This window comes from Microcaecilia unicolor, chromosome 10 (genome assembly GCF_901765095.1).
Source record: "Microcaecilia unicolor chromosome 10, aMicUni1.1, whole genome shotgun sequence".
NCBI classification, from domain to species: domain Eukaryota; kingdom Metazoa; phylum Chordata; class Amphibia; order Gymnophiona; family Siphonopidae; genus Microcaecilia; species Microcaecilia unicolor.
The window spans coordinates 67,119,627-67,141,905 of record NC_044040.1 but is presented as its reverse complement, the minus strand read 5'-3'; the positions used below and the strand labels follow the sequence as shown (position 1 = coordinate 67,141,905).

The following is a 22,279-nucleotide window of genomic DNA, read 5'->3' as shown; positions in this document are numbered from 1 at the left end:
CACTTATGAATGTTTATTTCTTTTCCACAAGGTTTTGATGGCCCCTGAGGCAGGCTCATACGCCAAAATACGGCCGCATCAGGTCCGATATGTATTGACTTTGTGACTACAATAAAGACTCTTGCATTTTGGAAATCCTCGCTGTTTTTGCCTCACTCCTTAGTTCGTGGTTAATAATGACTAAGCCATAACAAAGTGCCCTAAATGACCGGGGAAATAAAAGAATGACCCCCCCCCCTTCCAAAAAAAATGTTAAAGAAACAGTACATACCAGCCTCTATGACAGCCTCAGATGTTAGGGTTAGTCCTACTGGAGCAGCAAGTAGGTCCCTGGAGTCGCCTAGTGGACAGTGCAGTGCACTGTGGAGAAGGAGACCCAGGCCCGTAATCCACTCTAACTGTTATACTTGTGGTGGAAAGTGTCAGCCCCCCAACCCCCCCCCCCCCAATCTACTATACCCACATTTAGGTGTCACTTCAGCCATAAGGGCTATTGTAGTGGTGTATAGTTGGTTAAGTTTTTGGTGGCTTGTGAAGGGCTCACCATACAATGTAAGGGAGTAAGGGTGAGATGTGTACCTGGGAGCTTTTATGTGAAGTACACTGCAGTGCCCCTAGGGTGCCCCACTGCTCTGTTGGGATGTCTGTGAGGCTAGTTTACTAAGAATGCTGGCTCCTCCTACATCCCATTGGCTTCATTTTGTGCATTTTTCACTAGGATTTTTTTTTTTTTTTCAAAAATGGACCAAAAAGATAAATGAACAGAGCACAGAAAACATCTAGTAGGTGGTTATTTTAAGGGGGGGGGGGGGGGGGGATGATGTTTTGCTGATTCAAAAATCACTATTTTCACTATTCAGATTCTGGAAATGTCTAAAGTCAGACTTAGACGTCATATCGAAAATGCCTCTCTTTCAATCTTGCCTCCCAGTTCAGAAAAGAGAAAATGCTTTTCTCCTTGAAGCCTTCCACAACTCTAGTCGATTCTACCCTTGCAAACCTATTTAAGGAACCAAAACCTAAAGTTACAACCAATTATTATGGTAATAAGTAGTACTTTCAAGGCCTTTCTCCTATCATCCATTCCTCTAGAGAACTAATTGAGCCTGTGTAATTTCTCTTACTTCCATACTGTCTGTAATTTGTTTTTTCCTGCTCAAATTCTAGAGAAAGTTGTCTTCAGGGAAATCGCTAATTACCTTGAAATCTATTCCAGAGCAGTCAGGCTTCCATTGAGGCCACAGTACCACATTTCCTCTGGTGGCTGTTCTAAGGAAGATCCAGAACAAACTGAATGCAGGAAAACAATGCTTTTCTAGTGCTCCTAGACCTGAATGCAGCCTTTGATTTCAAGCTCGCATGTTGTTAATAGCTTAAATAACTCTAGCTGGGGTTAAGGTGCTTGTTTAACTCATATTCTCTCTCAATAATCACTCATGACAGGTTGACTGGAATTTCTCTCTTATCTGTTTATACCTTTGGCACATGTGCTGAGACTTTGCGATAAAAATGGCTCATTATACAGAAACTTCACAGCAGTATTTGTAGTAATCTCTCTATATAAACGCACCTCCAACGTTCTAATGAAGCCTCAGAAATTTCTTCCCAACGTTCTAAAGTTGAAGCTGTAAGATCACAGTCTGCCTGCCCCGCCCTCACGTCAGAAAGTGATGACGTCGAGGGCGGAGCAGACACTGAACGAATTGGAACACACGCATCACGGACCTATCAAAAATACCTGCTGCACCCTCCACCACCAAAGTCGCACCAGCAAACTAGACGGTCCGCATAGCCAACACGAGTTTACGAAGAGAAACGGAACTACAGAAGCAGACCCCTCCGATACACAACCCCGCCCCCCACACCCTCCTCCATATGCCACGGAGGTTAACCCTTCCTGTGCTTTTCCTCCCTCCCTAAGGCGGGGAGCTGCCTAGCAGGCTCAGTTGTTCCTCCCTCCTCCCCTCTGTGCTAATCAGGCTCTCTCTCCTGCACTGGGCTGGCCTGTATCCCATCTGAGACCAGACCAGTGAAAGAAAAAAAAAAAAAAAAACAGCCACTGAATTAACAAGTTAAATGTCAGGTGCAAGGAAATGGAAGAGGAGACTAAAATGAAAGGAAATGGAGGAAGGCTGTCACAAAAACAAAAATAAAAAAATACACTGTTGCTGCCTGCCACGCTCTCTCAATCTTTCACAAACACAAAATTACACTCAATCTCAGAGGTCCAGAGACAAGGGGGGGGGGGGGGAAGGGGGGCCCCTAAGACCAGAGGGGGGGAGGGGGTCCCTAAGACCAGAGCTGGGGGGAAAGGGGGTCCCTAAGACCAGAGAGGGGAGAAGAGGGGGTCCCTAAGAACACAGAGAGGGAGGGAAGGGGGGTCCTCAGACCACAGGGGTGGGGGTCCTGAGACCTGAGAGAGGAGGACAATCACTGTCTCACATACGAACTCGCACACACTCATTCTCACATACACACACTCTCTCACAGACACACTCGCACCCACTTCCACTCTGTCAAACACACACACTTGCACATTCACACTCTCTCTCTCACACAGTCAAAGACACTCTCTCAAACATACACACTCTGCGGAAAACCTTGCTAGCGCCCGTTTCATTTGTTACGGAAAAGGGCCTTTTTAACTAGTAGTTACATAATTTGACTGCTTTATTTCATTAATGGCTGACTAGCATAGACTCCATTCTAAGACTTTGAAGATTTCCCTTACTTGGCAGATTGACCCCACACGATACATCAAGACACACTGTACTAGGTTAGGCAGTACTGCCATTTTCCAAGATGGCAACGTAGACACAGGGAAAGGAAGTGAATGGAAGGGGTTGGGGTCTGATATACTGCCTTTCTGTGGTCTAGTGGTTAGGGTGGTGACCTTTGGTCCTGGGGAACTGAGGAACTGAGTTCGATTCCCGGCACAGGCAGCTCCTTGTGACTCTGGGCAAGTCACTTAACCCTCCATTGCCCCACGTAAGCCGCATTGAGTCTGCCATGAGTGGGAAAGCGCGGGGTGCAAATGTAACAAAAATTAAAATTATATACAGGTACTTATTTTGTACTCGTGGTAATGGAGGGTTAAGTGACTTACCCAGAGCCACAAGAAGCTGCAGTGGGAATTGAACCTGGTTCCCCTGGTTCTCAGGCCACTGCAATAAGTCCATAAACCGCTACTAAATGGACTTGGGAAAAATCCACAATTCCGGGAATAACATGTATAGAATGTTTGTACGTTTGGGAAGCTTGCCAGGTGCCCTTGGTCTGGATTGGCCGCTGTCGTGGACAGGATGCTGGGCTCGATGGACCCTTGGTCTTTTCCCAGTGTGGCATTACTTATGTGGGTTACTCCTCCATCTCTCCTGACTCCCAGCTCTGAAATGGACTTTAGGGAGGTTTTGGAGAGACTGGAGGGGATACTGGGGATTCACCTTTTGTAGATTCAGCCACCAATAACACTATTTGTGGGTTTGAGAGGGCTGGTGGTGCACACTGGGACACCAAGAACCTTTTGAGATTTGGTAAGGGGGGGAAGGTCCATAGTATCCAGCTTTTCCTTCCTTTCAACCAGTTCCTGCTCAAGCGCTGATAGGAAGAGAAGTATTTACACATAATACAGCAAACCACTGCATATAAAAAAAAACAGAGCACACTTTAATGATGCAGTAATTTGCATGAAATTAGTTCATTGCATCATGAGTAAAACCTTTTTTTAAGCACATACCTTAGAATGCTCTGCACTGAAGCTTAGTGCAGCATACTAACATAGCACATTTTGTATCGAGGCCTAAAATGATCTACTTTGCAGAAACCATATCTTTCTGTGCTCTTTCATGAAACATGGGTTCAGTAAAATGTCTTTCACTTGAAAGCAGTCTCTTTTAAGGGCAGCAGACCAAACAGAAGCCGCATGTAAACTATGCAGTAAATCAAGGTATGATGTACACCTATTACACAGTAGAGGATCCAGGATACAAAGAGAGGGCCGTGTTTTGACAACTAGCCTTCTATAAGAAATATTTTCCTTTTTTTTTTTTTTGTATCTTTTAGCCCCTGATGAAGGCTAGTTGTTGAAACAGTCTGTGTTGAGCTGGGTTTTTTTTAATACAATATTTATCATGTGGTTGAAGATCTTTTCTTTGCAGCCAGCTTCACTCTTGTGCCCCCACAGTAGACATATTCATATTTTTTATCATCTACGACAATATCTCATAATATTTGGCCCTATCTCAACTAAAAAGTATTTGGATAATTGTATAATATCAATATTTCTCTAGTATGTGACTTCATATGTTCTTATTGAACACATGAACATACTACATCAGAGTAGAAATGTCCCCTCCCCAATGGTAACTTGTCACTTACACAGATAACTCAATGCATTCAATACAGGTGCTCATGTCTCAATGCATTTTTTTGTTATTTCTGCAGGCACAATTACTATGAGGCAGGCTAAATTCTGTTTGCTCATCCCTTCCCCATTTGAAATTGTATATATTAAACTTAGCACAAAGCACCAATGAAACAGCATCTGAAAACTGGCTTTTATCACATCCATGCTACTCTCCAGTAAACAAATTGATTATGTGTGTTCACAAAGCTGTGCACAAATATATGAACTTAAGAGTTTTGTTTTTTTACACTAGCGAAAAATAAAATGAGGACATGTTCCATGTTTATATGCCACCTTTCTTGGACCACAGAATACCCAAGATGGCTTATGGCAATTAAATATACAGTAACCAGTCTTATATCAAATAATAGGAGTATATAATAAAGATACATTGAATACACAACAATACTTCTGGAGGCCTAACTTTACACTATCCCGCTCTCACAAGGGATGAGAAAGCTACATCTCTAATACTTATAGCCAACATAATGTCCTTACCAATTAATACAAAGTCAAACCCACCCAATTTCTTCAGCACACTAGAAGCCCACCCACACCTAAAAGTCCCAGTCTCTTAGTTGTTCTCAAAGGAGCTCCCCAAGGGGCAATTCCCTTAGGTTCCTTCTTATTGGAAATGACCTGCTTTGAGGCAACCAATCCCTGCAGCAAGGCTTGGCTAAATGTCACTCCCTGATGATAGCAGGATGTAGAGCTATACAAGCCGGCCAGTAGACAGCAGGGCAGGGGTTATCCATGCAAGAACTTTCCCCTCCTGATTTCTAATCCACCCCTCTCTCCTACACCAGGGATCACTAAATGTTGTCTCCTTGATAATGTCAGCAAGGATCAGGGCTATACAGGCCAATGAGCAGATGGGTGAATATAAATCCAAGGACTCTGGTGGATAAGGCCTCCATCTACTCCTACCACTCTCCTTTCCAAACCACCACCAACTTCAATACAACAAAAACACTAGGCAAGAAATGTATGATTTTGGGAATGATAAAGACAGACACATACCCCTCTATGTGGTGGGTCACTCCTTCGGTCATGCCCAAAACTGTGGCTCTCCTCATACTCTCTGTAATCAGCACTGCTGTAATCTTCATATCTATGGTGGTCCCCTTCCTCAGGTCTCTCTAGCGGAATCCTCCTAGATGAGAAATGTACTACTCTGTGATATTCCTAAATGAAACAAAAAAGTTTTTTTCAGAAAATGTCTGAAGTGTTTTACAGAAGGGAACAGGCTATTTTTTTCTAGCCTTCTTTATAAAAGTGTCCCTATTTAAAAATACATAAGTCCTAAGATACCAAAACGTACATAAACAAAACTAATCTAGAGAACCAGGTCATCCCAATCATGCTTCATCACACCAGGAGGCTCATTTTCAAAGCATTTAGATTTATAAAATTACATAGGTTACTATGGAGCTCACTTTCAAAAGAGAAAAATGTCCAAAAAGTGTCATAAAGTAACATTTGGACGGATTTCTTCTCAAAACATCCAAATTGGTATTTTTGAAACCTGTTTTGCAGCCGTTTATCTATGTAATTCATCTGCAGTGCATCCAAATCACAAGGGGGTGTGTCGGGGGTGTTTCAAAGATGGGATTAGGGCGTGCCTAACACTTGGATGTTTTACTGCCATAATGGTACAAAACAAAAACGTCTAGGGAAAAAACTTAAACGTTTTGGTCTAGACCTGTTTTTCTAACGAAAGACACAAAAAGGTGCCCTAAATGACCAGATGACCATTGGCGGGAGCTCTTACACCCAAAAAAATGTGAATAAAAATAGTACTCACCAGCCTCTATGATAGCTTCAGATGTTATAGCCAGGTTCATTAAAGCAGTATGCAGGTCCCTAGAGTACAATAGTGGTGGGTGCAATGCACTGTAGACAAGTGGACCCAGGTCCATACCACCTTCTACCTGTTACACTTGTGGTGGAAATTGTGAACCCTCCAAAATTCACTAGAAATCCAATGCACCCACATATAAGTGTCCCTTCACCCATAAGGGCTACTGCAGTGGTGTACAGTTTGGGGTAGTGGGCTTTGAGTGGGTTTTGGAGGGCTCAGCAGACAAGATAAGGGAACAACAGTGAGATGTGTACCTGGGAGCATTTATATGAAGTACACAGCAGTGCCCCCCTAGGGTGCCCCACTGCTCTCCTGAAATGTCTGCGGGACCAGTCTGCTAAAAATGCTGGCCCTTCCTACATCCCAATAGCTTCATTTTCTACGTTTTTCACTTGTACTTTTTTTCCCCCCGAAAATGCCCTGAAAAGATGCACTGAGCAAAAAACTTAGTTACAAATTGTATTTTCTGGGGGGGGAGGGGGACACATTTTACAGTTTCAAAAATGATCATGTTTTCTATTTGGATTTCAGACATTTAGTGCAAAATGTCTCCAAAGTCCAACTTAGATATCATATCAAAAATGCCCCTTTATGTGCCTTTTGTAAGTCTAAGTGCTTTGAAAATAAACCTCCAGATCTCCAAGGGTAAATGAAATAAAACCAAATTAATGAAAAAGCCCTTTCATTTTCACAATACAGTTCATTTGGACAATGCCATAAGCAGAAGAGGAGGATGGTTTGTGTGACTGATTATCTTGCTGTCCTCAGAGAATACCTGTTAGAGGTAAGCAACTTTGCTTTCTCTGAGGGCAAGCAAGATAAATCAAGGACAAAGATAAAAAAGGACAAAGCTGCAAACAGAGAATACTTTTTGTGAAAGGGGATAAAGTTAATTCACTCCCTCAAAGAAACTCTGAATTACCAACTAACCAGACTTTGCTATAATGTTAAAAGTCAATTATTTAAGTGGGATGGGAATATTTTGGCAGAATTCTCCGTTTCAGCTCTGCAAATCTTTCAAAGGAGGCTGATCATAGCTCTTACATAATGAGTCATGATATGTCCCTTCTGGAGTCAGACCTACCCGGGCATAAGAAAAAAAAGGGATAAAATCTGCTATCTAAATAGAGGCTTCTGCATTTTACAACAGTGATACCAGACCTGTTTGGGTCAAAGGAAACAAAATTTGGGTGAACTTTTTAAGCGATTTATTCTGATCCACATAGAAGGCAACAGTCGTCTTGCAATTCCAACTATATAGATCTTGTTCACCTTTATGAACATATGGCCTGAGAAAAATAATGTTAGACGGGTGACTTATGACTTATTAAATGTGGAAGTCAGGCATATCCTCAGGCAAGAACCTGGGATGAGCGTGCAGCAGCACCTATCTTGGATGAAACTTAACACAGATAAGGCAGAAGAGTCTGGAACTCATCGAATCTGTGGCCTGAAGCAACCACCACCAAAAACATGACTTTCTATATCAGGTTCTTCAGCCAAACTCAAAAGCGGATTTCATTAATTTAATAAGAACCACACTGAGATGCCATGACACAGCATGCAACTTGATGGAAGGCTTCAGTTGAAACAAACCCTCAATAAATCTGACTACCACTACTGCTATTACTATGTATCATTTCTATAGTGCTACTAGACATATGCAGCACTATATACATACAAGACAGTCTCTACTCTGTAGAACTTACAATCTACTCAAGAAAGGAACACAAAAAAATAAGGTAATTTGGAAATGGTTAAAAACAACATGGGTTTGAACAGGAGAATATGGGCTTAATATTTAAAACCAGCCTCACAGAAGTTGGACTTTTAGGTCTGATTTGAATTAAGACCAGAGAGGGAGCATAACATACTGGCCCAGGAACTGTATTCCAATTGCACGGCAAGTGGAAAAAACAAAGTCTGGAGTTGGCAGGGAAGAAGAGCGGAGACAGGAGTGAATTCCCAAAGAGGAATATAGGAAGGAAGGTTGGAGAGGTAATGAGAAGATGCAGAGTGAATATGCTTGTAGATGAGTAAGAGAAGTTTGAACTGTAGGCTATACAGAGATTTCAACTGAAGTCTTCCATCCTTCTGTATACTGGAGATAAGCACCAACAACTTATCCCTAAGTTAGTCCTCAGGCCAGATTCTGAAAGAAAAAGAAGTATTCAAGCAGTTTTGGTGTTGAGCAATGAGAGAAATCTAGGACATTGTCCTTACACCATAAAATCTCCTGCTGGATTTATTCTTAGAAGTCAAAAATAATTCTTCCCTATGGATTCTCTGAAGTAACTTCCCTTCCCCAAGCAGGATTTGATGGCTAGATGTTGGGATAAAGCAACATTCCCTGCTTCTGCCTCATTAATGCTGGTTGAACCACTTAACCTTAGTCAGGAGTCTCTAAGATGTCCCAAGAAACTGAGGTACTAATTAGACTCCGAAAAGCTCAATTCCACTGGAAATACAAGTTAACTGAGCTTGTTTTAGGCAGGGGCATAACCAGACAACAGATTTTGGGTGGGCCTAGGCAAGAAGTGGGTGGATACCAAGTGTTCTCCCCCCTCCCCCATCACCACCAAAAAAATATGTCATCTGGCGGGAAACCGCTTCTTTCCACCTTGGCAGTCTGCAGCAGGCATGCACTGAAAACTGAGCACGTGTGGGTGCCGGTATCATGGAGAATAGTGTTTTCATTACCATCAGGGGGAAGTCTTCAGCTGGTAGAGCTTGGGATCCCCACCTGCTACCGCTAAATGTGTGCTACTGTTGGGTGGGCCTGAGCCCTAAGTGGGTGGGCCTTGGCCCACCCAGGCCCACCTGTGGCTACGCCACTGGTTTTAGGTAAAGAACTGGCACATGCCTGGTAGTTCCTCTTTTCCTCTTCTTCCAATTTAATTGTAACCAGTCCTGGTACTTATTAAGCCTTTGTTTGCAATTACCAGGGATTTTATTCCCTATTTTAATAGACCTACTTCTCACCCACTGCACTCTCTTATAGCTGAATATTTTCTATAATTAGAAAATGGAAAGGAAGAAAGGAAAATGGAAAACAAAACAAAATGAAATAATGAAGAAAAGGTGAAAGAGAAAGAAAAAAAAGTTACCTTCCCCCCTACTCTTCAAACTTTTAAGTACGTCCTGGCACAGGAGTCAATAATACCTGTTCCCTATCTCCTACCACTACAGGGCAGGAGAATTTGTATTTCAAAGTTTAAAAAGTTCTATACTGTATTGTATTGGACTGGAAAGTGAGTGGAAATAACTCTGGCTCTGAATCCTATCAGCTTCTAAGATGCCAAATTATCCCTGTTAAGGAGGTTAACCAGTCCAAATCTCCAAACTTAAGTCTCTATTCCAGGCCACTTACTGATAATTTATCTTCTGCTGCATTTCTTCCCTTAACCCACAATACTACCCATTTTATCTCAAAACGAAATGTGTTACCCCATAAAGCGCATGTGATCTTATCAAATAATCTCAGCTCCCCAACTGTATCCAACCAAGATTGTTTTGAGGGCACCAGGCTTTGTTTCCATTACCGGGCTATGGCAATTTTAGCTGCAAGCATAAGCGAGAGTATTGGATCTACTCCCCTGCTCCTCTAGACACACTCCTGACCCGTATTAAATAAACAGTAGCCCACAGTATTCCTCTTTTCTTGCCCTGTCCAATACCCTATTTGGTCCCACACCTTTCTCCAAAAGTCCCCAATAGTCCCACAGTCCCACCCAATGTGCTCAAATGTTCCTTGTTCTCCCCAGTTTCTCCAACAAAAGCCTCCAGTATGTCCCACACTGACCCTAGTTTTACTCTCTTATATGGGCATCCAACATGTACTGAACTTAGCAAAAACTAGTCACAAGCAAACAACTCCTGCAAAGGAAAGGTTTAATTCTGACCTCTAAATCCCCAAACTTCTCAACTAGCTGGTTTTTTAGGTGCTGGAACTGAACCAAAAACTCCTGCAAAGGAAAGGTTTAATTCTGACCTCTAAATCCCCAAACTTCTCAACTAGCTGGTTTTTTAGGTGAGCTACCTGATAATCTCTTTAAATTTTAATGCTTATTGCTTAATTTTAATTAGCACTGTGAAACCTCTCTCTCTTTCTTTCTTTCTTTCTTTCTTTCTGGCTTTCTTTCTGTTCCTGCCAAACTCTGGTAGAGAGGAACTGCTATAATTATTGGGAATATTTAGACTTAGTGAAAAGGAAAGTTAGCAATATCTAGGGCAGTTTTAAAAGTTAAATCAAGTGAAAATTCTTGCTCAGACTGGACCATTTGGGTCCATTCAACTAGAGCATTCTCTTGATAACAACAGCATTTAGCTGACACTTTGAGACTTATAGAAAATCTCAAGAGGAGGAACACGGGGAGGAATACCGGATGAAACTGAAAGAAGCCAAGAGAGAGGTACGTCTGGCGAAGGCGCAAGCAGAAGAACAAATGGCTAGAAATGTAAGGAGAGGAGACAAAAACTTCCTCAGGTATATTAGTGAAAGGAGAAAGACTATAAAGGGAATTGTGAGACTAAAAGATACAACAAAACGCTATGTAGAAAATGATGAAGAAAAAGCCAATTTGCTAAATAGATACTTTTGTTCTGTTTTCACTGAAGAAAACCCTGGGGAAGGACCGAGAGGGCCTGGCAAAAGTACACCTGAAAATGAGGTGGATAGAGCGCCGTTCACGGAAGAGAGTGTGTATCAACAACTTGGAAAGCTAAAGGTGGACAAAGCCATGGGGCCGGACGGGATCCACCCCAGAATACTGAGGGAGCTCAGAGAGGTTCTGGCGGGTCCTCTTAAAGACTTGTTTAATAAATCCTTGGAGACGGGAGAGGTTCCGAGGGATTGGAGAACGGCGGAGGTGGTCCCTCTTCACAAAAGTGGGGATAGGGAAGAAGCTGGAAACTACAGGCCGGTAAGCCTCACTTCAGTTATTGGAAAAGTAATGGAAGCCATGCTGAAGGAAAGGATAGTGAATTTCCTGGAAGCCAATAAGTTGCAAGATCCGAGACAACATGGTTTCACCAAAGGGAAATCGTGCCAAATGAATCTCATTGAATTCTTTGACTGGGTGACGGGAGAATTAAATCAAGGACGTGCTATGGACGTCATCTACTTAGATTTCAGCAAGGCTTTCGACACGGTTCCCCACAGGAGGCTCTTAAATAAACTAGACGGCCTGAAGATAGGACCTGAAGTGGTGAACTGGATTAGGAACTGATTGACGGACAGACGCCAGAGGGTGGTGGTGAATGGAGTTCGCTCGGAGGAAGGAAAGGTGAGTAGTGGAGTGCCTCAGGGATCGGTGCTGGGGCCGATTCTGTTCAATATATTTGTGAGTGACATTGCCGAAGGGTTACAAGGTAAAGTTTGCCTTTTTGCGGATGACACCAAGATTTCCAACAGAGTGGACACCCCAGAGGGTGTGGAAAACATGGAAAAAGATCTGAAGAAGCTAGAAGAATGGTCTAACGTTTGGCAATTCAAATTCAATGCGAAGAAATGCAAAGTGATGCACTTAGGGAGTAGAAATCCAAGGGAGATGTATGTGTTAGGCGGGGAGAGTCTGATAGGCACGGACGGGGAGAGGGATCTTGGGGTGATAGTATCTGAGGACCTGAAGGCGACGAAACAGTGCGACAAGGCGGTGGCAGTAGCTAGAAGATTGCTAGGCTGTATAGAGAGAGGAGTGACCAGCAGAAGAAAGGGAGGTTTTAATGCCCCTGTATAAGACGTTGGTGAGGCCCCACCTGGAGTATTGTGTTCAGTTTTGGAGGCCGTATCTTGCGAAGGATGTTAAAAAAATGGAAGCGGTGCGAAGAAAAGCTACGAGGATGGTATGGGATTTACGTTCCAAGACGTATGAAGAGAGGCTTGCTGACCTGAACATGTACACCCTGGAGGAAAGGAGGAACAGGGGTGATATGATACAGACATTCAAATATTTGAAAGGTATTAATCCGCAAACGAATCTTTTCCGGAGATGGGAAGGCGGTAGAATGAGAGGACATGAAATGAGATTGAAGGGGGGGCAGACTCAGGAAAGATGTCAGGAAGTATTTTTTCACGGAGAGGGTGGTGGACGCTTGGAATGCCCTCCCGCGGGAGGTGGTGGAGATGAAAACGTTAACGGAGTTCAAACATGCGTGGGATATGCATAGAGTAATCCTGTGCAGAAGGAATGGATCCTCAGAAGCTTAGCTGAAATTGGGTGGCGGAGCAGTTGGGGGGAAGAGGGGGTGGTGGTTGGGAGGCGAGGATAGGGGAGGGCAGACTTATACGGTCTGTACCAGAGCCGGTGATGGGAGGCGGGACTGGTGGTTGGGAGGCGGGAAATACTGCTGGGCAGACTTATATGGTCTGTGCCCTGAAAAGGACAGGTACAAATTCAAGGTAAGGTATACACATATGAGTTTGTCTTGGGCAGACTGGATGGACCATGCAGGTCTTTTTCTGCCGTCATCTACTATGTTACTATGTAATGATGTATAGTCTAGTGTGCTTGCAACCAAACCTTCTCACCAGTTTGATAACCCAGCCATTTTTCCCATGCCTCAATGTGAGACCTATTGGGGTTCACTTCCAGAGCCAATTACTCTTTATATACTCTGGCTAACAATTTTTGCTTAGAGGCATTTTTCTAAAACATTAGCCTCCCTAGATAAATTATGCTTGACATCACTGCAATGCAAGAAATGGTGTAATCGGAAATACTGGTAGAAGGGCACTCTGTCTCCATTTAGATCTTGAAGAGATAACATAGCCTTCCAAAAGATCCTCACATACATAACATTCTAATGGATGTAAATTTTCCAGCAGAGTTAAGTATGTACTGGTAAAGGGGTTTTGATCTTGCAACCAACTGTAAAGGTACAAAATACTCATTATATTTGCCCTCTTTTTAAGAGGACACACTGTCTGACCAAGGGGCCTAAAAACAGGTGCTTCAGTACTTCCAAATCTCTGGGCTCACCAGAGATTTCTTCACCTCCACTTGTCAAATATCGAAGAGGGATGGAGCACTTCAATCTGCCCCAGTGTGTCTCCTCCTCTCTATCAAAATGCCCTTTAAGTGCTTTGATGCCTTGTAATACATTTTTAAATTGGGCAACCCCACTCCCCCCCCCCCCCCATTTCCTTACTCCACTTTAATCATACAATACTAACATATATTTTTGTGTATCGTTTCAACAGACATTTTAACCATATGTTTTTTGTTTTATATTTACTGATTTTTTACTATTCTCTAGACTTTTTTTTCTCTTATTAGGATACATTTGATGTATTTTAATATTTATTATTGTTTTATCTGAATACAGTTTTTTTAGACTTCTGATGAAGGCCTAGGTGCCAAAACACGTCGTATCAAGACCAACTAATAAAACACCTACAGCTACACTTCGATTCCCTAGTTAATATGTGCTCATCTCCTTCACTGTTCCTGTGTTTCGTCTCTATAATATGAAGGACTGTTCTTCTTTGAGCTTCATTTCAGCTGTGCAAACAAACAGGAATTGGGGCAATACCATCATTTTAATAATCATGATCCTACATCACCATGATTAGAGGAGGAATTTCCAGTTCTCCAGGTCTTTTCATATGGCCTCTGTAAGAGGAATGTACTTTAAGCAAAACTGTTGGCTAACATCACTAGCTAGCCTCACTTCTAAGTAAGAGAATCCATTGTGTGCAATTTTAAAAAGGGAAGTCATCTGCTACATCCGTCACCGTGGTATTGAAAATCTGAGCCTCAGTCTTACCCTTATTAACTGATCTAGCTCTTTCATCAGTGGAGACAAGGAATCTTTTGGATTACAAATAAATAACAGTGTCATCCACATATTGAAGAATCATATGCTGTTCTTTGCCTATGTCTAGAGCCTGAATTGCCTTGTTACTTCTGATCCCTGTACCCAACAGCTCCATAGCAAGTGCGAAAAGCAGAGGCAACAGAGCAGTCTTGTCTCACTCCTCTCTGTAGGGAGAATTCTGTGGACATCCCAACATTTACTGGAATTCTACTGTGGGGAGCTCTATAAAAAGTTCCGATTCATTGACCAAAATCATTCCCCAAGGCAACCCTGGCCAGCATCTAGAAGAGGAAGGGCCATTCACCTCTATCAAAAGCCTTTTCTGCATCTAGGGCCAGATAGAGTGCCTTCAGGTTCTTCTATTTTATGTGATCTATTAAGCCCACTGCCCTCAAAATGTTCTACCCTAACAGTCTCTCTTTAACAAACCCAGTCTGATCAAAATGTATAAGGTTGGGCAATAATACTTCCAATCTAGAGGCCAAGATTTTAACACTTCTATATCTGTATTAAGTTATGAACTGGTCTGTAGGTGGCACATTTAGTGGCTGATAAAACTCCCCCCATCGATGTCTCCCATCCAACACCTCATTAAACAGTCACACCAAAAAAGGCACTAATCCCTACCTAAGACATTAATAAAATTCACTTTGGAAGCCATCACCTCTTGCAGCCTTACCTCTCGGGATGCTCTGAATGGCCTTCTCAACCTACTCTGATTTTATAGACCTATTTAGACATTGACATTTCCCTCATCCACTTTAAGTAACCCAGCTGAGTCTATATATGCTGCCATGGCAGCTTCGGGTAAAACTCCCTCTAATGTGTATGGGTTCTCTTAAAATGTTCTAAATTCTTCTGCAATTATCTGAAACATCCCATTCTGCTGTGTCCACCATCTTTCTTACCCATTTTGTGTTCCTTTGCTTCTGCAGCTGCCATTCTAAAAGTGTTCCCTGCCCTATTTCCATATTCCCAAAAATTTCTCTTAGTTTTCCACATTATCCACTATATGTTGTGAATTTCTAATAAATTCCAGCTTTGGTACTTTTGCCCTCAATTGTAACACTTTCTTATCTCTACACTGAAGAATTGCAAAACGTTCATGCACAATCGTCTTTAGAAAGTTAAATTTTTCTTGCTCCCTTAGGTGCTTTTTCTGTGCCCCTAATTTACTTAAAACCCCTGTAAGTATGCCTTCTTGACTTCCTATACTGTGGCTAAGTCAGCATCTCCTGTATCATTAAATATCAACCATAGAGTAACTACCTCACTCTTTACTGAAAATTCCAAAAATTTCTTTATTGAAAACTCTCAGCATTAAAATAATGTAAAATCTTATCTAACACCTAAATAATATTAATTCAACACACTATCACATCCTCACCATTCATTCCTCATTCAACCATGTAGGTTCAAACAACCACAGAGCTATTTAAGCACCTAATATTTCTGATTGTTACTCCATATAGAGTATATCCCTACTCAAATACAGATAATTCACCTTTTTTCACAAAAACAGTCCCATATGTCATTCCTTAATAAGCGTCCATCATATCTCAATTGCTTTACAATAATGTCCGTTTATCTCCATTGCTTTTATTCCAGTGATTATGATTCCCATATGTATCTCAGATAACGTCTTATCCAATACAATATTCTTCATACAGCAATGACCACACCGTTGTTCCCTCGGTTCTGTTCATTTTGTATGATCACAGATTTATCCACTCCATTTTAAACACCATTAAACCCTACACAAGTCTGTGCTTCGCTGATTGCGTCTTCAGGGGTTTAAACTGAAAAGTGCAGATTAATATTACACCCAAACATCTAACCTTTTTATTAATCCTACCTGACATGTCTAAAAGAATTATTTAACTACTTCATACCTTTTCATTTTAGAACATCATCTTAGCCACACTACCAGGGCGAACCTCCAACTAGTATCAGGAACAATGGTGCCTCTGCAGTCTAAAGCGCTGTGCATGCACAAAACCACTCCTCATTCCTTTTTAAACCCTGGCTGAATATGTCACATTCTACAGCCCTGCCCACTCCACTTCCTTGTTTAATCCTAAAGGGGTCACTGTTTTCCACACAAAGATCAACCTTTGTTCTGTTTGAAACATTTTTTGTATTATGTTACCCCTTACATGTACGTCAAATTGAATCAGCACTACAAATTTCAAATCTGTCATAACATGATGTTCCTTAACCCAGTGTTCTACCAGGGGAGTTTGCATTTTTTGCAACTTTATTGTGTTGAGCTAATTTATGTTTAATTTTTTTAACTGTCTGCCCAACGTACCATAACTCACATGGGCAGTGAATGGCATAAATAACATACGATGATTCACAATTAGTTCTTGACCTTAAATAAAATTTTCGTTCCCTGTGCTGGTTTGGAATTAAAACCCACATGGTTTCAATAGCATGCATACAATATCTACAGCCCTTACATTTTGTATGACCTCCTTCAATACTTTTATATAAATGCCTACTTTTCGCAAATTTTTCCCCCAGGTTTTGCCCCCGCCCATATGCAAACCGGAGCAACGCCTGAAAGCCCTGATACAGATTTAATACCGGCCAATATTTGCATATGATATGTCTAACCCTATCTGAGAAAGAAACATAGGGTAGAACACGTTACTCTAGATCAGTGATGGCGAACCTATGGCACGCGTGCCAGAGAGGGCACGCAGAGCCCTCTCCCTTGGCATGCACGCCGTCGCCATCGCTGGTCCGCCCACTCTCCCTCCCTCCGAGTACCAGTTCGGCCTCCCTCCCGCCCTCCCTCCAACCCAACAAGCATCAGGCCGCCCGCCCTCCCAGCCTCCCTCCCAGCACCAGGAACCCCCCTCCTCCTGAAATTTAAAAAGCGTACCGTCCTCGGGGTTAAGGTGGCGTGCGTCGGCAGCAGCAGCGAAGCGCGTGTTCTTCGCTCGACTCGCCTTCGGCCTTTCCTGTCTTTCAAGCTCTGGTCCAGCCTATGAGAGACAGGGAAGGCTGAAGGCGCGCCGAGCGAAGAACACGTGCTTCGCTGCCGCTGCCGACGCACCGCACGCCACCTTAACTCCGAGGACGGTACGCTTTTTAAATTTCAGGAGGAGGGGGGTTCCTGGTGCTGGGAGGGAGGGAGGACGGGCAGGCGGCCTGATGCTTGTTGGGTTGTAGGAACTAGGGAGGGCGAGAGGCCGGCCTGGTGCTGGGAGGGAGGGAGGGTTGGTGCTGTTTGTGTGCTGCTGGGTGGGAGGGAGGCCTGATGGTGGGTGCTGGGTGGGAGGGAGGCCTGATGTTGGGTGCTGAGAGGGAGGGAGGCCTGATGTTGGGTGCTGGGTGGGAGAAAGGCCTGATGTTGGGTGCTGGGAGGGAGGCCTGATGGTGGGTGCTGGGAGGGAGGAAGGCCTGAGCTGGGTGCTGGGAGGGCAGGGGGGAGAGGAGGGTGGCTGGACATTTGTGGCTGGAGGGGAGAGGAGGGTTGCTGGACAATTGTGGCTGGAGGGGAGAGGAGGGTTGCTGAACATGGATGGAGGGCAAGAAAAGAAGAAGAAAGGAGGAAAGTAAAGAAATAAATGGAAAGGAAGCCCTGGAAACGGAGTTAAGAGAACAGATAGAGAGCAGCAGAATCAGCGACTAGGACCAATATGGATAGAAAAACAAAATCACCAGACAACAAAGGTAGGAAAAATCATTTTATTTTCATTTTAGTGTTTGGAATATGTCGAATTTGAGAATTTACATCTGCCGTCTTATTTTGCACTGGGTATATTGGAGCTGTAACAGCTTACAGAAATGATTTATAATGGAAGAAAATCATGTTATTGTTTTCTCCTATACTAGTATAATATTTTCAATGACGTTTGTTTATATGCGCCATGGCTGGTGTAAGGGGTGTGGCTATCATAGGGGTGGAGTCATATGTGGTGACCCCACCCATAATGAGTACCAGCACTTTGCGATATATAATTCGATTTTGGGTTGCTGTTTGGGCACTCGGTCTCTGAAAGGTTCGCCATCACTGCTCTAGATTCCTGCGGTTTCTCCACTGCTTGGAGCAGCCAAGGACGATGTGCATTATATGCTCTTTTAACTCTGTGTACCACCCTCTGTCTAAACCTTGACTTCATTTCCTGTGCTTGCTTAACGAAATTGACCCATAGGTATTCCATTTTTTAATGGGGTGGGATGATGACTTTTATAGTGGAGGAGAGTGTTTCTATCTGTTGGCTTTCGGAAGGATTTAGTAACAAATCCCTAGTTTTATACTGTATGACAATGTACAAAAAATTCAATTTCATGTTCACCTATACGTGAAGAAAAAAGCGAATGCTACATACCTGTAGAAGGTATTCTCCGAGGACAGCAGGCTGATTGTTCTCACTGATGGGTGACGTCCACGGCAGCCCCTCCAATCGGAAACTTCACTAGCAAAGTCCTTTGCTAGCCCTCGCGCGCACCGCGCATGCGCGGCCGTCTTCCCGCCCGAAACCGGCTCGAGCCGGCCAGTCCAGTATGTAGCAAGACAATACACTTCAAGGGAAGACACAACTCCAAAGGGGAGGCGGGCGGGTTTGTGAGAACAATCAGCCTGCTGTCCTCGGAGAATACCTTCTACAGGTATGTAGCATTCGCTTTCTCCGAGGACAAGCAGGCTGCTTGTTCTCACTGATGGGGTATCCCTAGCCCCCAGGCTCACTCAAAACAACAACATTGGTCAATTGGGCCTCGCAACGGCGAGGACATAACTGAGATTGACCTAAAAAATTTACCAACTAACTGAGAGTGTAGCCTGGAACAGAACAAACAGGGCCCTCGGGGGGTGGAGTTGGATCCTAAAGCCCAAACAGGTTCTGAAGAACTGACTGCCCGAACCGACTGTCACGTCGGGTATCCTGCTGCAGGCAGTAATGAGATGTGAATGTGTGGACAGATGACCACGTCGCAGCTTTGCAAATTTCCTCCATGGTGGCTGACTTCAAGTGGGCTACCGACGCTGCCATGGCTCTAACATTATGAGCCGTGACATGACCCTCAAGAGCCAGCCCAGCCTGGGCGTAAGTGAAGGAAATGCAATCTGCTAGCCAATTGGATATGGTGCGTTTCCCTACAGCCACTCCCCTCTTGTTGGGATCAAAAGAAACAAACAATTGGGCGGACTGTCTGTGGGGCTGTGTCCGCTCCAGATAGAAGGCCAATGCTCTCTTGCAGTCCAATGTGTGCAGCTGACGTTCAGCAGGGCAGGAATGAGGACGGGGAAAGAATGTTGGCAAGACAATTGACTGGTTCAGATGGAACTCCGACACAACCTTTGGCAGAAACTTAGGGTGAGTGCGGAGGACTACTCTGTTGTGATGAAATTTGGTGTAAGGGGCCTGGGCTACCAGGGCCTGAAGCTCACTGACTCTACGAGCCGAGGTAACTGCCACCAAGAAAATGACCTTCCAGGTCAAGTACTTCGGATGGCAGGAATTCAGTGGCTCGAAAGGAGGTTTCATCAGCTGGGTGAGAACGACATTGAGATCCCATGACACTGTAGGAGGCTTGACAGGGGGCTTTGACAAAAGCAAACCTCTCATGAAGCGAACAACTAAAGGCTGTCCTGAGATCGGCTTACCTTCCACTTGGTAATGGTATGCACTGATTGCACTAAGGTGAACCCTTACGGAGTTGGTCTTCAGACCAGACTCAGACAAGTGGAGAAGGTATTCAAGCAGGGTCTGTGTAGGACAAGAGCGAGGATCTAGGGCCTTGCTGTCACACCAGACGGCAAACCTCCTCCAATGAAAGAAGTAACTTCTCTTAGTGGAGTCTTTCCTGGAAGCAAGCAAGATGCGGGAGACACCCTCTGGCAGACCCAAAGAGGCAAAGTCTACGCCCTCAACATCCAGGCCGTGAGAGCCAGGGACTGGAGGTTGGGATGCAGAAGAGCCCCTTCGTCCTGCGTGATGAGGGTCGGAAAACACTCCAATCTCCACGGTTCTTCGGAGGATAACTCCAGAAGAAGAGGGAACCAGATCTGACGCGGCCAAAAGGGAGCAATCAGAATCATGGTGCCTCGGTCTTGCTTGAGTTTCAACAAAGTCTTCCCCACCAGAGGAATGGGAGGATAAGCATACAGCAGACCTTCCCCCCAATCCAGGAGGAAGGCATCCGACGCCAGTCTGCCGTGGGCCTGAAGCCTGGAACAGAACTGAGGGACCTTGTGGTTCACTTGAGATGCGAAGAGATCCACCAGGGGGGTGCCCCACGCCTGGAAGATCTGTCGCACCACACGGGAATTGAGCGACCACTCGTGAGGTTGCATAATCCTGCTCAACCTGTCGGCCAGACTGTTGTTTACGCCTGCCAGATATGTGGCTTGGAGCACCATGCCTTGACGGCGAGCCCAGAGCCACATGCTGACGGCTTCCTGACACAGGGGGCGAGATCCGGTGCCCCCCTGCTTGTTGACATAGTACATGGCAACCTGATTGTCTGTCTGAATTTGGATAATTTGATGGGACAGCCGATCTCTGAAAGCCTTCAGAGCGTTCCAGATCGCTCGCAACTCCAGAAGATTGATCTGTAGATCGCTTTCTTGGAGGGACCACCTTCCTTGGGTGTGAAGCCCATCGACATGAGCTCCCCATCCCAGGAGAGACGCATCCGTGGTCAGCACTTTTTGAGGCTGAGGAATTTGGAAGGGACGTCCCAGAGTCAAATTGGAGCAAATCGTCCACCAATACAGGGATTCGAGAAAACTCGTGGACAGGTGGATCACGTCCTCTAGACCCCCGGCGGCCTGATACCACTGGGAGGCTAGGGTCCATTGAGCAGATCTCATGTGAAGGCGGGCCATGGGAGTCACATGAACTGTGGAAGCCATGTGGCCCAGCAATCTCAACATCTGCCGAGCTGTGATCTGCTGGGACGCTCGCACCCGCGAGACGAGGGACAACAAGTTGTTGGCCCTCGCCTCTGGGAGATAGGCGCGAGCCGTCCGAGAATCCAGCAGGGCTCCGATGAATTCGAGTTTCTGCACTGGGAGAAGATGGGACTTTGGGTAATTTATCACAAACCCCAGTAGCTCCAGGAGGCGAATAGTCATCTGCATGGACTGCAGGGCTCCTGCCTCGGATGTGTTCTTCACCAGCCAATCGTCGAGATATGGGAACACGTGCACTCCCAGCCTGCGAAGCGCCGCTGCTACCACAGCTAGGCACTTTGTGAACACCCTGGGCGCAGAGGCGAGCCCAAAGGGTAGCACACAGTACTGGAAGTGGCGTGCGCCCAGCTGAAATCGCAGATACTGTCTGTGAGCTGGCAGTATCGGGATGTGTGTGTAGGCATCCTTCAAGTCCAGAGAGCATAGCCAATCGTTTTGCTGAATCATGGGGAGAAGGGTGCCCAGGGAAAGCATCCTGAACTTTTCTTTTACGAGATATTTGTTCAGGGCCCTTAGGTCTAGGATGGGACGCATCCCCCCTGTTTTCTTTTCCACAAGGAAGTACCTGGAATAGAACCCCAGCCCTTCTTGCCCGGATGGCACGGGCTCGACCGCATTGGCGCTGAGAAGGGCGGAGAGTTCCTCTGCAAGTACCTGCTTGTGCTGGAAGCTGTAGGACTGAGCTCCCGGTGGACAATTTGGAGGTTGAGAGGCCAAATTGAGGGTGTATCCTTGCCGGACTATTTGGAGAACCCACTGATCGGAGGTTATGAGAGGCCACCTTTGGTGAAAAGCTTTCAACCTCCCTCCGACAGGCAGGTCGCCCGGCACTGACACTTGGATGTCGGCTATGCTCTGCTGGAGCCAGTCAAAAGCTCGCCCCTTGCTTTTGCTGGGGAGCCGCGGGGCCTTGCTGATTCGCACGCTGCTGACGAGAGCGAGCGCGCTGGGGCTTAGCCTGGGCCGCAGGCTGTCGGGAAGGAGGATTGTACCTACGCTTGCCAGAAGTATAGGGAACAGTCTTCCTTCCCCTGAAAAATCGTCTACCTGTAGAGGTAGAAGCTGAAGGCTGCCGGCGGGCGAACTTGTCGAATGCGGTGTCCCGCTGGTGGAGAGACTCTACCACCTGCTCGACTTTTTCGCCAAAAATGTTATCCGCACGGCAAGGCAAGTCCGTAATCCGCTGCTGGATTCTATTCTCCAGGTCGGCGGCACGCAGCCATGAGAGCCTGCGCATCACCACACCTTGAGCAGCGGCCCTGGA

General features: G+C 44.9%; 1 protein-coding gene across 2 annotated transcripts in view; it reads right to left on the bottom strand.

Moving 5' to 3' along the window:
- The window catches only part of PPHLN1 (periphilin 1), a 242,577-nt gene that overhangs the window by 118,801 nt on the left and 101,497 nt on the right, over window positions 1–22,279 (bottom strand). Inside the window, exon 5 of one of the 2 annotated variants that reach the window (XM_030216566.1) lies at window positions 5,426–5,590. The exons of the other annotated variant lie outside the window; for it this stretch is intronic. Coding sequence (XP_030072426.1) covers window positions 5,426–5,590 — 165 coding nt within the window. The remainder of the gene's footprint in view (window positions 1–5,425; window positions 5,591–22,279) is intronic. 2 annotated transcript variants of the gene reach the window in all.